Below are 15,107 nucleotides of genomic sequence, written 5' to 3'. Positions count from 1 at the left end.
CCATCCCTTCACTTTCAGCTTCTAGGAGTCTTTTCTGGTTAGATGTGTCTCTTGTAGGCAACAGATAGTTGGGTCCTGTTTGATGATCCATTCCGTTAATCTATGTCTTTTGATTGGTGAGTTTAGGCCATTTGTGTTAAGAGTTAAAATTGACAGGTTGCAATTTTGTCCTGCCATACGTATGTGTTTTTGTGGGTGTTGATATCTGTGTAATTGTTCCTCCTTGTGTGGACTTTAGTGGGGAGACCTTCCTGTTTGCCATCTTTGCTTATGATTCGCCTCCTTTTTTTCTGGATTTAGTGCATTTCTAAGGAGATTTTGTAGAGCTGGTTTTGTGCAGGCATATCCTTCTAAATTCTCTTTGCTATGGAAGTATCTGATTTCGCTCTCAAATGCGAATGAGATCTTTGCTGGGTACATTATTCTTGGTTGACAGTTGTTCTGATTCAGGATTTGGAAGATCTTTGTCCATTCTCTTCTTGCTTGTAAGGTCTCTTCAGAGAAGTCAGCAGTGATTCTGATTGGTTTTCCCCGGTATGTGATCTTTTCTCTGCTTCGTACTTGTCTCAGGATTCTTTCTTTGTCTTCATTGGAGTGGAACTTGAGCACCATATGTCTGGGTGAAGATCTCTTTGGGTCATATCTGCTGGGAGTCCTCTGACCGTCCTGGATTTGGGCAGGGTTCGTGTTCCAAGTGTTTTGGAAGTTTTCCTGTATAATTTCGTCGAGTACCATTTGCATTCCTGACTCAATTTCTTTTTTAAGTAGTTTGTAGTTTTCTTCAAATAAGTCTCCTACATTTTTGGTTAGAATTATTCCCAGATACTTCATACTTTTCTCTGTTATTTTGAATGGTATCTTGCTGGTTAGATCTTTTTCCGTCTTGGGGCTGTTTGCATACACTATGGTTGTTGATTTTTGTTCATTAATTTTGTACCCTGCCACTCTACCAAACTCTCCTATAAGTTCTAGCAGTCTCTGTATTGAGTCTCTTGGCTCTTCTATATAAAGAATCATGTCGTCTGCGTATAATGAGAGCTTGACTTCTTCGTTTCCCATTTGGATTCCTCTGATTTCTTTTTCTTGTCTTATGGCCTCAGCAAGTACCTCTAGGACTATGTTGAATAGCAGTGGAGAAAGCGGACATCCCTGTCTTGTTCCAGATCTCAGTGGGAAGGGTTCCAGTTTTTCTCCATTCAGTATGATGCTGGTGTTGGGTTTTTCATATATTGCTTTGATTATGTTGTGGGTTTTTCCATCTGTGCCTACCTTGGTTAGGGTTTTTAGCAGGAAGTCGTGTTGGATTTTGTTGAAAGCTTTTTCTGCATCTATTGATACTATCATGTGATTCTTGCTTTTCCGTTTTTGGATGTGGTGTATCACATTTATTGATTTCCAAATGTTGAAAAATCCCTGCATTCCAAGGATGAATCCTACTTGATCTGGATGAATGATCTGTCTGATGTGTTTTTGAATTCTATTGGCTAGGATTTTGTTGAGAATCTTAGCATCAATGTTCATTAGTGAAATGGGTCTGTAGTTTTCCTTCTCTGTTGGTTCTCTGTCCGGTTTTGCGATTAAGGTAATGTTGGCTTCATAGAATGAGTTTGGAAGGGTTGCTTCCTTTTCTATTGTTTTGAAGAGTTTGTAGAGGATTGGGGTTAGTACTGTTCGGAATGTTTTGTAGAATTCTGTAGTGAAGCCGTCTGGGCCTGGGCTTTTCTTTGTTGGGAGATCTTTAATCACTGATTCAATCTCTGCTTCAGTTATGGGTTTGTTCAGGTTGTTTGTTGCCTCTGGGCTAAGTTTTGGCAGGTGGTAGAAGTCTAAGAACTTTTCCATTTCTTGGTGGTCTTCTGACTTGTTGGAGTACAGTGCTTTGTAGTAGTTTCTAATTATGTTCTTAATGGCTGTGGTGTCTGTTGTTATGTTGCCTTTTTTTTAAAAAAATATTTCTTCATTTTATTACAAAGTCAGATATACAGAGAGGAGGAGAGACAGAGAGGAAGATCTTCCATCCGATGATTCACTCCCCAAGTAAGCCACAACGGGTCGGTGCGCGCCGATCCAAAGCCAGGAACCAGGAACCTCTTCCAGGTCTCCCACGCGGGTGCAGGGTCCCAATGCATTGGGCCGTCCTCGACTGCTTTCCCAGGCCACAAGCAGGGAGCTGGATGGGAGGTGGTGCTACCGGAACTAGAACCGGCGCCCATACGGGATCCTGGGGCTTTCAAGGCGAGGACTTTAGCCGCTAGGCCACGCTGCTGGGCCCACCCTTTGTTCGTGTAATAGCATATCGTTCAGCTTCCAAGAGTTTCTGTATTTCCTGGGGCATTTTGAATTGCTGATTTCCAGTTTCATTCCGTGGTGGTCTGAGAGGGTACATGGTATGATTCCTATCTTTTTGAAGTTATTTAGGTTTGCTTTGTGTCCTATCATGTGGTCGATCCTGGAGAAGGTGCCATGCACTGCTGAAAAAAATGTATAATCTGTGGCCTTAGGTTAAAAAGTTCTATAAATGTCTACCAAGTCCAGTTGTTCTATTGTTTGTATGAGCTCTGTTGTTTCTTTGTTGAGGTTTTGTTTTGTTGATCTATCTATTGTTGTTAGCGGGGTGTTAAGATCACCCACTATTATTGTGTGCATATCTATGTCTCCTCTTAAGTCTGTAAGTAATTGCTTCACATAGCTAGGCGCATTGGAATTTGGTGCATATATGTTCACGATGGTAATTACTTCCTGATGGATCACTCCCTTCACCAATATATAGTGACCTTCCCTGTCCTTTTTGATGTGTGTCAGATTGAAGTCTATATCATCTGAAATTAGGACAGCTACCCCAGCCTTTTTTTCTCGTCCATTGGCGTGAACTATCTTTTTCCATCCCTTCACTTTCAGCTTCTAGGAGTCTTTTCTGGTTAGATGTGTCTCTTGTAAGCAACAGATAGTTGGGTCCTGTTTGATGATCCATTCCGTTAATCTATGTCTTTTGATTGGTGAGTTTAGGCCATTTGTGTTAAGAGTTAAAATTGACAGGTTGCAATTTTGTCCTGCCATACGTATGTGTTTTTGTGGGTGTTGATATCTGTGTAATTGTTCCTCCTTGTGTGGACTTTAGTGGGGAGACCTTCCTGTTTGCCATCTTTGCTTATGATTCGCCTCCTTTTTTTCTGGATTTAGTGCATTTCTAAGGAGATTTTGTAGAGCTGGTTTTGTGCAGGCATATTCTTCTAAATTCTCTTTGCTATGGAAGTATCTGATTTCGCTCTCAAATGCGAATGAGATCTTTGCTGGGTACATTATTCTTGGTTGACAGTTGTTCTGATTCAGGATTTGGAAGATCTTTGTCCATTCTCTTGTTGTTTGTAAGGTCTCTTCAGAGAAGTCAGCAGTGATTCTGATTGGTTTTCCCCGGTATGTGATCTTTTCTCTGCCTCGTACTTGTCTTAGGATTCTTTCTTTGTCTTCGTTGGAGTGGAACTTGAGCACCATATGTCTGGGTGAAGATCTCTTTGGGTCATATCTGCTGGGAGTCCTCTGACCGTCCTGGATTTGGGCAGGGTTCATGTTCCAAGTGTTTTGGAAGTTTTCCTGTATAATTTCGTCGAGCACCATTTGCATTCCTGACTCTCTTTCCGCTCCTTCAGGAAGGCCAATAATCCTAATATTTGATTTTCTGAGGTTGTTTTTCATTTCTTGTATGGTCTTATTGGCTTTGTTCAGACTTGTCTCCAGCTGTTTAATGAGCTGGGTATGTTCGTTTTGTGTGTCTTCCGTTTCAGAGATCCTCTCTTCTGCTGTATTTATTCTGTTTGTTAGGCTCTCAATTTTGTGCTCTAAGTCAAGGATTTTGCTTTTCATTTGTTGTATTTCTGTGACTATGTGGTTCTTGAATTCCTTGAAGTCTTCCCAGTTCTTCTCATTGTCTCTGACCGATTTTAACATTATTTTTTTGAATTCCTTGTCTGGTAGAGCTTCCATGTCTTCATCTCGCATCTCTGAAATAGACATTGGCTTTTGGTCCTTTTTTGGTGGGGTGCTGGCTCTCTCATCTGGATCATTGCTTTTTCTGGTCTTTCTTCCCATTGTGCTAGTGTTTCTTTTTGAGAGACCCAGGCACCAGCGTGCTGATGGGTGTCCAAGCACTATCCTGCAGCGATCGGAGCCTGTAGGCGTGGAGTAGCAGGGTGCGGGAGTTTTCAAGGCACTTTTGGTGCGTCTCCAGTGCACTGGACCTCAGGGAGCCACTTCCAAGGCCCAGCGGATTCAAGGCACACTCTCAGCTCGTCCCCTACACGTATGCGACCACAGGGTGTGGGGGAATGAAGGCGCTCTCTGGATGCGCCCCCTGCGCGTGGGTTCACAGGGCACGGAGGATTCTAGGTGCTTTCTCAGTGTGTCCCCAGTGCCAGAGACTGCAGGGCGTGGAGGTTCCAGGTGCTCTCTGGGAACGCCTCCTGTGTGGGTCTGCCCACCCCAGCAGCGCGGGACCGCCCACCCCAGTGCTGACATGGGTCTGCCCAGCCCAGAGGTGCGCATGGGTCTGCACAGCCCAGAGGCACGGGTGAGTCGCATGGGTCAGTACAGCCTAGCTGTGTGCCATTCCGCAAGGCACGGGGGAGTATTCAGTGTGCCTTCTCCGTGTCTCCTCAGTGCACAGGACCGCTGTGCGTCACCTCCAAGACACAGTTTCGGCAGTTTCAAGGCACTTGCCCTGTGTCCCCAAACGCTGGACTCTCCGGGGGGGAGGGGTAGGGAGATGAGCACCAAGGATGCTCTGGCTCTGTGTGTGCCCCTGGAGAGTGAGCTCCGGGAGCCTCCGACCCACTGCTGCCCCTAGCCAACTCACCCAAACCTCTGGCTCTTGCAGTCTGCCTCTGTTGCTGGTGAGGACCTTTGCCAGTGATGATCCCTCCAACCTTCCTTATCATCTGGCTGCGTCTCCTGGTGGCTGCGTCTCCTGGTGGCTGCACTTAAACGTGACTTAGCAGGTCTGGAGCGGGAGGCCGTCTTCCCTGCCTTTTGTTTTACTTTGTTTCGTTTTTTTCCTGGTTGTTCTTCCGAGTTGTGCGGATTTTTTTGGCTCCACACTGTCCAGGAACTTCACGCTCCTCTCCCTGCAGCTCTATGCTGCTCCACTTACGCTTTTGTCGCGTTCTAAACCTCTCTGTCTGTGAGCTCCCTCACAACCATCCTCCTATGTCGGCCATCTTGCGAGTCTCCTTATCTCATTTTCAAAGACAAAAGAAAGCTTTGCTGGATATGTTATCCTAGGCCGACAATTTTTTTCTTTTAGAATCTGGAATATGTCGCTCCATTCTCTCCTTGCCTGTAGAGTTTCCTGTGAGAGATCTCCTGTGAACTTAATTGGCATTCCTTTCTATGTCAATTGATTTTTTTCACGTGCACATTTCAGGATCTTTTCCTTATGCTCAGTTGAAGAGAGCTTGATGATCATATGTCGTGGTGAAGATCGCTTTTGATCAAGCCTGTTGGGAGTTCTGTGCTCCTCCTGGATGTTGTTTCCCAATTCTTTCTCCAGATTAGGGAATTTTTCCTTTATTATTTCATTAAATATATCTGTAAAACCAGTTTCTCTTTCTGCACCTTCTGGGACTCCCATAACTCTTATATTTGGCCTCTTCATAGTGTCTTTCAATTCTTGAATACTTTTTTTGGCCTGATCCAGCTCTGCTTCCAGCTTTTTGTTTGCTTCCCCCTGATGACAGGAACTATCTTCCAATTCTGAGATTCTTTCTTTTGCTTGTTTCATTCTATTTTGGAGACTCTCCACTGTACTTTTAATTTGCTCTACTGTGTTCTTCATTTCTGATATACCAGCCTTGATTTGCTTAATTGCTTCCTTAAATTCTTTGAACTCTTGTATGAGCTTCTTATTTTTGATCAGAATCTTTAAAATGAGTTTTATGGATTCTGTGTCCCCCATTTTCTCGATGTCTTCCTCAGTTAACTCTGAGGTTGGCATAAGGTTTTGCTCCTTTGCAGGGGAGTTTTCAGTATTATTCATTGTGCCTTTGTCTCTTCTTTTGCTCTTGATCATTGTACTTCTGGTTAGCAGAGTCTTCTCCTTGGGGCAGATTTCTAAGCTGTGTCACCCACAGGTCTACAATGCGATTTTACTTATTGCGGTTGGCACACAACTTTTTGCTTGCAGCTACTTGTGCCACAACCTCCAGCGAGTTCCAGGTCTGGGTTCTTATGTCAGACTTCCGCCGTGGTCTCCACAGCCCCAGCTCTTGGCTCACCACTCTCCACCTCCTGTGATACCGTGGTGAGGCTGCACCGTTGTCTCTGCAACCTTTCTCCCACTTTTGGTTGGAGCAGGTCCCAGGATTAGAGAGACACCAGGTGTTGTATGTAATTAGGTTGTTGGGGGCACTGATCTTGCCGGAACCTGTTGGATGTTAGGTCTGGGTGCCACACGGACCTATTTTGACCAGTACGATGCCACAGTCGGTATTATTTTCCTGCGGGACCAGTGCAATCCACAGACCTCAGCGTGTTCTTGCGAGCTCAGCACATGCGCAGTTCACTGTTGTCCCCTACAGTCCCAAAGCTATTGCCACACTGTGCAAAATGGCGCCTGATGTACCACCACTACAGTTCTTGATTTGGTGACCGTCAGATCTGAGGGCTTCCCAGACCTGTCTTGGGTGGAACTTGTAGAATGGAACGTCGTTGCAGTTCACTGGGTCAGAAATGAGCTCACTCCTAGCTCAGCGCATGCTCAGTCCTTTCCCTTGCCCTTTCTTCCTTACACAAAATGGTGCCCAATTCAGCTCTAGGGGGCTGACTGGGCTATGAAATCCACTCTGTTCTCGCACTGCCCGTCTGAGATCTGCTGCTCTGTCTCTGCTCCTGGTCAAATCAAACGGACCAGCAGAATGGACAGTTCTTTGTCTGGGTTCACCTCACAAGCTCCCAATGATGTCCCTTCCCACCTGGTTGCTAGTGGAGTTCTGGCTGCTGGTGGAATTCAGATTGCCGTGCTGGAGTATCAGTCACTGCAACACCACACTGCTGTGCCTGCTGCTTTCCTGTGTCTGTCGGTCTCTAGGTACCCCTCTGCTGTTGTTCTGTCCTTTCCTCTTTCCTGGAATGTGTCCTCTCTGCTTCATGCTGATTAAATGTTTTTCCGTCCGTTTAAACATGTCCTTACCCTATTCCACCATCTTGATTCTCTAGCCTTCAACTGTAACTGCAGAGCTGACTGCCTAATTGAAGTGTCTGAGTTTTTGAAGTGACTTGGTATTCGTACTTGCCGCATAACCCCACCTGGACTGTCACTAAGTTTCTTCGTGGAATCTCCCCTCCCTTCTAGCTGAACCCCCTTTGGGTCCATAGTTTGACCTGGCAGTGTCTGCTTCATTGACCTGGGCCTTTCAGTTTCCCTAAGAATCCAGCCTGCTGGCTGACTTGCAGCTTGGGCAGTGTAAAGCAAGCAAGGACAGGAGTGTAGCCAAGGGATTGGGGATGGGGAATGGGGCAGCTCCCTGTTCCAGCATTGACTGGGCTCTGGTCAGACACTAGGGAGAGAGAGAGAGAGAGAGAGAGAGAAACACCCTTACTACCCCCACTGTCACACAACCAACAGAAAATGCTGGAAAAGTTGTGTCTGCTTGAAAGTCATGGAGTGCAGGGGTGGACAGTACGTTGGCAAAACTGGCTAATCCTCCACCTCCAAGCGCCAGAATCGCATATGAGTGTACTCCACTCCCCATCCAGCTCCCTGCCTGTGGCCTGGGAAAGCAGTCGAAGATGGCCCAAAGCCTTGGGATCCTGCACCCACGTGGGGGACCTGGAAGAAATTCTTGGCTCCTGGCTTCGGATCAGCTCCACTCTGGCTGCTGCGCTCACTTGGGGAGTGAATCGTTGGACAGAAGATCTTCCTCTCTGTCTCTCCTCCTCTGTATCTATCTGACTTTCCAATAAAAATAAATAAATCTTAAATTTAGAAAAACAGTCAGCGTTAAAAAAAGAGAGAGAGAGAGCAGAGCAGGTTGGGGACATGCTGGGCCCGTCTACTACACATGCTGGCACACATGAAAGCTGGGTCTGGAAGGTCGGCCTGGCAGGGGTTCTCAAAGTTCTCCCTGTCCATGTTGCTGCACCTGTGGGATCACCGCTGCATTGGCCTGGGGCTGGAGGTGGGCCTGGCCAAAGCCACAGCGTCTGCTGGTGCACCTGAGTAGGGGGTTGAGGGCGGGTCTGGTAGCAGAACCTGGAGAGTGTCCCCAGGCCGGGCTACTGCACCTGGTGCCATGCACGAGGACCAGGGATGGGGGTGGGTCAGCCCAGGCTGCTGCTACTGTGGTCGCATGCAAGAGCCTGGCCTGGAGGCAGGTTGGGTAGGGGACACTAGAGGGTCTTCCTGTTTAGGGTGCTGCACCTGTAGGAGCATGCAAGCGCCAGGACTAGAGGTAGGCCGGCTAGGGAAGGTCTGGCCAGGAGTGGACTCCCTGAATCTCGTGAGTGCCTCGGACCAATAGGATCCCTGATCGCAGGGGATAGAGCCCACAGCCTCCTAGCACGTGCTGCAAGCCTGGACCACCTCTGTGGTCGACTCCCATGCAAGAATGAACATACCCAGGTGCACATGAAGGAAAGGATGGCCGATCATCCGATCCAACAGAAGACCTCAAATACCTCCCCAAAGGGTAGAAGGAAAAGCAAGCTGAGTGACACTTCAGGCCAGGTTCCACAGCAAGCACCTAAGTCTGTGGACACTCTGAGGTAGACATGGACAGCCAACAGGTCTTGGAAGGAAGTCCTCAGTTCTGGCACTGACAAAGCCAACAACTTCTCAGAGCAATCCACAGGACTCAAGTAACACTCCCAGGGCATTCTCCCTCCTCTCCCCCAAGCATACAAGAGGCGGCATTAAGAGACCAGGCCCATTCCCTGGCACGTGCACAATCTGACAGGAGGGGGTGGCTACCCACTCCCCATCCCACAATTGACATACAAGGCAAGGTGGAAACACTTCTCTAACCCATTTCCCACCCTCAAGCCTGACCTGCTCCATCCCTATCTGTGGCCCACGTGGATCTTTAATCCCCTCATCTTTGTAATAAACTTCAAAAAGCAAATAAAAGAAGACAAACCCTACTAAATCAGAAAGATTTCAATTAAAATATAACATTTTTAATTTTTTGAATGACTAAATTTTTATTCTTACAAAAAAACCTGGCATGAACCTTTCTTTAACTCTTTGTTATCTCTTATGATAGAGTTCCATAGGCTCAAGGATTTCCCCTCCCCCTCTGGTTTCCCCTATATTATTATAATACTACAGTCCTTCAAAATCAGTCACAAGTCCATCATTTCTACTATGGAAGTGTATCCTGACACTGTACGTATAGACAATGGCAGAAAATCCAGCACCCTTCTTTTTTTTTCCAAAGATTCATTTATTTTTCATTGGAAAGGCAGACTGACAGAGAGAAGGAGAGACAGAAAGATCTTCCATCCACTGGTTCACTCCGCAAGTGCCCGGAGCTGAGCCGATCTGAAGCCAGGGGTCAGGAACTTTCTTCAGGACCTCCCACATGGGTACAGGGTCCCAAAGACTTGGGCCGTCCTCTACTGCTTTCCCAGGCCACAGGCAGGGAGCTGGATGGAGAGTGGAGCAGCCGGAACACAAACCAGCACCCCATGGGATTCTGACACTTGGAGGTAGAGGATTAGCCAGTTGAGCCATTGTGCTGGCCCAATATGAAACTATCAAAACCTCATAGGCTTAAATAATTACTGTATAAGTACTGTTAAAATACAGTTCTAAAATGTTTCCACCTAGGCAAGTGTGACACTGCTGTGAAGAAAAGCAGCGTATAGCTGGTGGACATTCTGGACCTGGTTAATGCCGACTCTGTGCTAACTGCAACAATGTGCCAGCATAGCTGCCTATTCTAGTTTTTCTATTTTTTTTTTCTTTAAAGATTTGGGAGAAACGAGGGTAGAACACCTGCCATGCCACTGTGGGCACACACCAGAGGGCCACCCCACCACCAGTGCCACCGCCAGGAGCACGTGGGTGAGGAGGATATGCACTGCTAGAACCTGGGGGGTAGGGGACAGATTGCAATCGGGGCCACTGAGGGCTTGTTTAACATATATAAAATGATTTCTGGGGGCTTCTATGGACCAGCTCACTGCACCTGCAGGTAATCGAGGGAGTTGCGATGGGGTGGATCAAAAGGGGGAATCCAGAGGGCTGGCCTGACCACATGGTGAGTGTGGGCTGGTGCTAGGGAAAACTGGGCCAGCCTAGGTTGCAGCACCTGCCAGCACCACGAGGGCCATGTTTGGGGGAAGGTCTGGCAGGGACTCTTCGGTGTCTCCCCGACTAGGCTGCAGCACCTGCCAGTGAGTGTTGGGGCTGTTGGCAGGCCGCACTGGGCTGGGCTGCAGCACCTGCCAGCACGTGTGAGAACTTGGGCTGGGAGAGGAACTTTGGGGGCACCCCTGCTAGCCTGCAGCACCTGCCAGTACACATGAGAGGTGGGACTGGGGGCAGGCTGGGCTGTGCTAGACCACAGCAAACAACAGCACACATGAAAGCCAGGAGTGGAGGTGGGTTGCGCTGGGCTAGGCTGGAGCACCCCTAGCACGCACAAAACCTGGGGCCGGAGGGCGGGCTGGGTCTGGCTAGGCTTCAGCACCCGCTGGCGAATGGGAGAGCTGGGTCTTGGGGCAGGCCAGGTAGGTGTCCTCAGGGGCCTTCCCGACTATGCCACGGCACCCTCTGGTACAAGTAAGAGCTGGATGTGGGGGTGGGACATTCCAGGATAGGCTGCAGCACTTGTCGGTGCACATGAGACCAAGGTCTGGGGTGGGCCTGGAAGGGGGCCTCGGGAGTCTTCCTAATTAGGCCACACAAGAAAGAGGGGGCAGGCCAGGTCAGGCTAGGCTGCAGCGCCTTTCAGCACATATGAGAGTCAGGCCTGTGGGCAGGGCCTGGAAGGGGGCCTCAGGGGACTCTCCAACTAGGCTGTAGCACCTGCTGGTACAGCTAAGGAGCCAGGTATTGGTATGGGTATGGGTGTGGGCTGGGCCTGGTCACAGTGCCCATTGGCATGTGCAGGGGCCAGATCTGGGCACTGGCCTGGTTGGGGTTCTTGGGGATCTCGCTGACCAGGCCGCTGATCCTACTTGTGCACGTGAGAACCAGATGTGGGGACCAAACCCTATTGTGGCTGTTAGGAGTGGGCCCAATGAGCCTACTCCACCTGATCCCCTACCTGAGGGAACGCTACATGGATCTCCAGTCTGGCCTTGGGGTACGTGTTGTGGGGGCAGGGGTGCCCCTGTTGCTGACTTGGATAAACTAACAACATACTGGGATGCTCATGAAGACGGGTCAGCCGGCCTCTCTGTTTCAACAGAGGACCTTGAGTGCCTCTCGGGAAGGTGGAAGGCAGAGCAGGCTGAGCAACGCTACAGGCCAAATTCTCTGCCAAGCATCTGAGGCTATGGACGTACTGAAACAGTCATAGGCAGCTGGCAAGTCTGGGAAGTGGCAACTCACACCTGTCACAAAGAAGCCCATACTATGTCAGAACAGTTGGAGACGACTCAAGTAACAGCCTCAGGACATTCTTCCCCCATCAGGGCCCCTTGGATGAAACCAGGGGACCATCTCTGTCCCCTAGCACTGATGTGATCTGGCAGCAAGGAGGACAACACCCGTCGCCCCCCTCCCGACATTTGCAAATGTCAACATAAATGCTGAGTGACTGGAGCCAATGTGTTGCTGTCTTGTTGGATGCTCTAAATTGTGTTTCGGTACCCGCTACATCTCCTTGGACCTGTGGACTAAGGGGAGGGTGTGGACGCACGGTGACTGGGAAGAAACTCAAAGTGACAGCACAAGGCCGGCCTTGTTTCCAGCACTAACCAACAGGTATCAAGGCAAATGGGGAGGGGTGGGGAGCACCAAGGGCCACTCCAAATAAACAATTAAGCTCTCCCTCCCCCAACATGCAGTGGCTACTACTACAGTAGTAGCCAGGCCAGGCCCGGGGTTAGTCCTCAGAGCCTTCTGCCATTTTGAGCCTTCCCCTCGGACCCAAAGCGCTGCATGGCTTGCATCACCAGGGACAGCTGGTTGATCAAGGAGGTGATGGACATCTGAAGAAGACCAGGGTTTTCGGCAGCTATGCGGCTAGAAGGGAAGGGAAAGCAGAATCATCCAAGAGAGGCACGTCATGGGCCAGCGGCCTACGTCCCACCGCCCACCCGACTCACACCCCCGTGCACTTGTGCACCACACCCCCGGAGACGTAGCACTGAAGTGTCTTCACGTGCTCCCTGGAGGGCGCCTCTGTTGGAGCCTGGCTCCACCACCTGCTGCGGCTTGTCCCTGCCTCCGCTTCACCCCCGGAAACGGCCCCACCTCAGCCTCACCCCATCCCCTCAACGGTCCCATGCCAGCCAGCCCCAGCCTGGCCCCACTTGGGCCCCAGCACCACCCTAGTCCCGCCTCGGCTCGGGCCCAGTCCTGGCCACACTTCGGCCCTGGTCCTGGCCCCATCCCAGTCTCACCTCAGTCCCAGCCTCTTCCAGAACTTACATGACCATCTTGTTGCCAATCAGTGTGAACTGCCGGCGCACCACCCCTCTGAAGGGGTGGGTATCTGGAGCCAGGTATCGCAGGGCGATCTCGGCGTCCGTGATTGACGGGAATGACACCGTCAGGCGACTGAGGAGATGTGGTCAAGGCGACACTGGGCTCTAGATATGGCCGCCCTTCATGCCTCGCAAGGCTCCTCAGTGTTTCTTAGTGCCGTGCTCCCCCTCAGCACTTGCGGCCGCCATTTTGGGCTGGAGCCCTCAGCCTACCTCCTCCCCAGCCCCACCCCGCTCCCCCACCTCCTCTGCCCACAGCTCAACCTTCTCTGGCCTGCCTGAGGCTCCCCTCAGCCCCACTCGATGCCACCCTGTCACAACCCGACGTAGGGGGAGGGAAGCGGGGGTGGGAGGGCACTCCTTGAAAGGATACAACTCCCGCACTTGGCTTTCCTGGCCCTGTGCGGCGGCGGCTGATGCCTGGGCTGAGGCGGAGAGCTCTACACCTTGCCCAGGGGCCTGCAATGGCCCCTCGGCCTGTGGAGCTGCTGCCCCCTCAGCAGGGCGCTCAGCTCCGCAGTCGTACCGCCTTCTGGAACGCCCAGGGTCACCGCCCTGGCCGTCTGTGCCTCCTGTACCACCTGAGCCCTTGCCAGCCGCCTGCATGGTGCCGCTGTCCTCCCACTGAAGTGAAGGATGCCCACCTCCTGGAGTCTGCCAAGGGAAAGAAGCTGCGGCGAGCAGCCCCACGCCAAGCCCCGCCTCCTCTCCCACAATGCCAAAGGGGTGCTCCCCGCGCTTGCGCACACTGGTTCCCAGCAGATACACACCGTGTGCTGAGCACGCGCTGCCACCCAGACGCCCCAAGAAATCGCATCAGCCCTGTGGTGCACCTGGCTCCTCGCAAAGTCCTGCCACTGGGAACTGAGTCATTTTCCGCCAAATCTGCCACAAGGGTATGCTGCTGCCAGCATCACCTGTCACTGACGGCTACCGCAGCTATGGAGCTGGCCGGAGTTTGCGTCAGAACCCACGCCTCACTCCTACTTCCTGGAGGACAGGAAGAGGGGTTGTAGATCCGATACGTCATCAGGGCCCTGGAGCCCTGGCGGACCAATGCTGCGCTTGGGCCGACATTTCCTCTCCTAAAAAGCACGGGAGCACCACCCACTCCGGTGTCCGCGTCAGCAGGGGTATAAAAGCCTTCAGCACGCTTTGTGTGGGTTTTCGTCTCCGTGGTTCCCCACGTCTCTCTGCCTTTTGGTTGCGTGGAGAAAAGACCTGGGAACGGACTTTCCCCCAATAAAGGACTCTTGTCAACACCTGGCTTTTTTCTTTCCCTGGTGCTCAGCGAGCCTTAGTCACCTGCTTTCCCACCTCTTGCGTGTCCTGGTCCCCAGGCCTGAGGTTCATGTGCTCACAGGATCTGTCAGTGCTGACACAGAAACTCACATTGCTGAGCCTTTCAGAGACCAGGAAGGTAGCACGTCTCACCTCAACCGGCTGTCCAAATCATGTGCTAGTACATGGAACTGGCCACATCTACACCACCCCCAGAATGGCTGGGGCCCTCGTCTGTGCAACTGGGCACGCAGAGGGATCTGTTCTGAGTCTCTAACCTGCTAGCCAGCCCCGCTCCCTTTTGTCCTCAGCCAGCATCCCAGCGGACTAGGTGAAGGGGACGCAAGCACGTTCATTCTGGAGCCCTTCCTGATCCCATCTGTAAGGGATTGCTGTCGATTTCCACGGCCTCTTAGCTTCCCATGTGGCAGTACCAACAGATGCCGCATCTCCCCAGTTTTGAGGGCCTCAGACACACTGGGCGTTGCCACATTGTGTAGCAGCACCTCCTTCTGCTGTACGTGATCAGGACCCTCCAGCCCAGGTAATACAATTGAGACCCTTTGTGCTGGGGACCCAGCGGTACCAGCAGTCCCAACTACCCAGAGAAATGACTCAAACCCACCTCAGTAGGGAGGCTGTATGGTGACTTTAGGGCATCCATGCAGCGTATCGCTGGCACAGACCACGCAGGGTATTGCTGGCGTAGACCACAGCAGGCTGGGGGCAGCTGCACCTGTGGGAACAGCCTCTATTCTGGAGAGCTAAACGTGCCTCCCCCTGCATAAGAGAAACATCCAGTACACCCGGCACCGACTGGTCCCCCTGGAGTGATGGGGTTGCACATCAGTGGTCGTACCCGGGTCAGCCTTGGTGAGGTGAAGGCCACATTGCGTCGTGCTTCCCGGGGTGCTTCGCCACTGGGTTATGCTGCCCTTAAAGCTGCCCAGGATGGCAGGAGAGAGCTCAAGGGAAAGCAACAAGGGAGGGGTGTCTCCTGAGGCGGGAGGAGAGCACAGCAGGTACCACTGCCTTCTCCTTGAGTTGCTCCATCCCACTTGGGGCTGCTCGCAGTGTGGCAGAGTGCCAAGGAAGGCAGGGCAGAGACATTAGTTCCTGGGGTGCAGAGAGGGAGGAGGAAGCCCACAGGGTGCCCAGGGAGCCTAGGCAGCAGGAGG

General features: G+C 51.1%; 1 protein-coding gene across 1 annotated transcript; it reads right to left on the bottom strand.

The window, feature by feature from the left end:
• Positions 1-11,875: 11,875 nt before the first annotated feature.
• On the bottom strand, positions 11,876-13,370 carry LOC131478507 (EKC/KEOPS complex subunit LAGE3-like). The gene is made up of 3 exons (XM_058658509.1): positions 13,022-13,370; positions 12,593-12,721; positions 11,876-12,184 (listed from the first exon to the last, which is right to left on the bottom strand). The coding sequence occupies exons 1-3, from the start codon at positions 13,252-13,254 to the stop codon at positions 12,052-12,054; spliced, it is 495 nt and encodes a 164-aa protein (XP_058514492.1). The 5' UTR covers positions 13,255-13,370; the 3' UTR covers positions 11,876-12,051.
• Between the last annotated feature and the right edge of the window lie 1,737 nt (positions 13,371-15,107).

This window comes from Ochotona princeps, chromosome X, assembly GCF_030435755.1.
Source record: "Ochotona princeps isolate mOchPri1 chromosome X, mOchPri1.hap1, whole genome shotgun sequence".
Classification (NCBI taxonomy): domain Eukaryota; kingdom Metazoa; phylum Chordata; class Mammalia; order Lagomorpha; family Ochotonidae; genus Ochotona; species Ochotona princeps.
Note: the sequence above shows the minus strand (reverse complement) of the source record. Positions and strands in the feature narration are given on the sequence as shown.

Coding starts and splice junctions, on each gene's coding strand:
- LOC131478507 (XM_058658509.1), bottom strand. CDS start 13,254: ATGCAGGCGGCTGGCAAGGGCTCAGGTGGTACAGGAGGCACAGACGGC. Junction 12,722..13,021: donor GAAAGCCAAGTGCGGGAGTT/GTATCCTTTCAA, acceptor ACATCTCCTCAG/TCGCCTGACGGTGTCATTCC. Junction 12,185..12,592: donor ATTGGCAACAAGATGGTCAT/GTAAGTTCTGGA, acceptor CTTCCCTTCTAG/CCGCATAGCTGCCGAAAACC.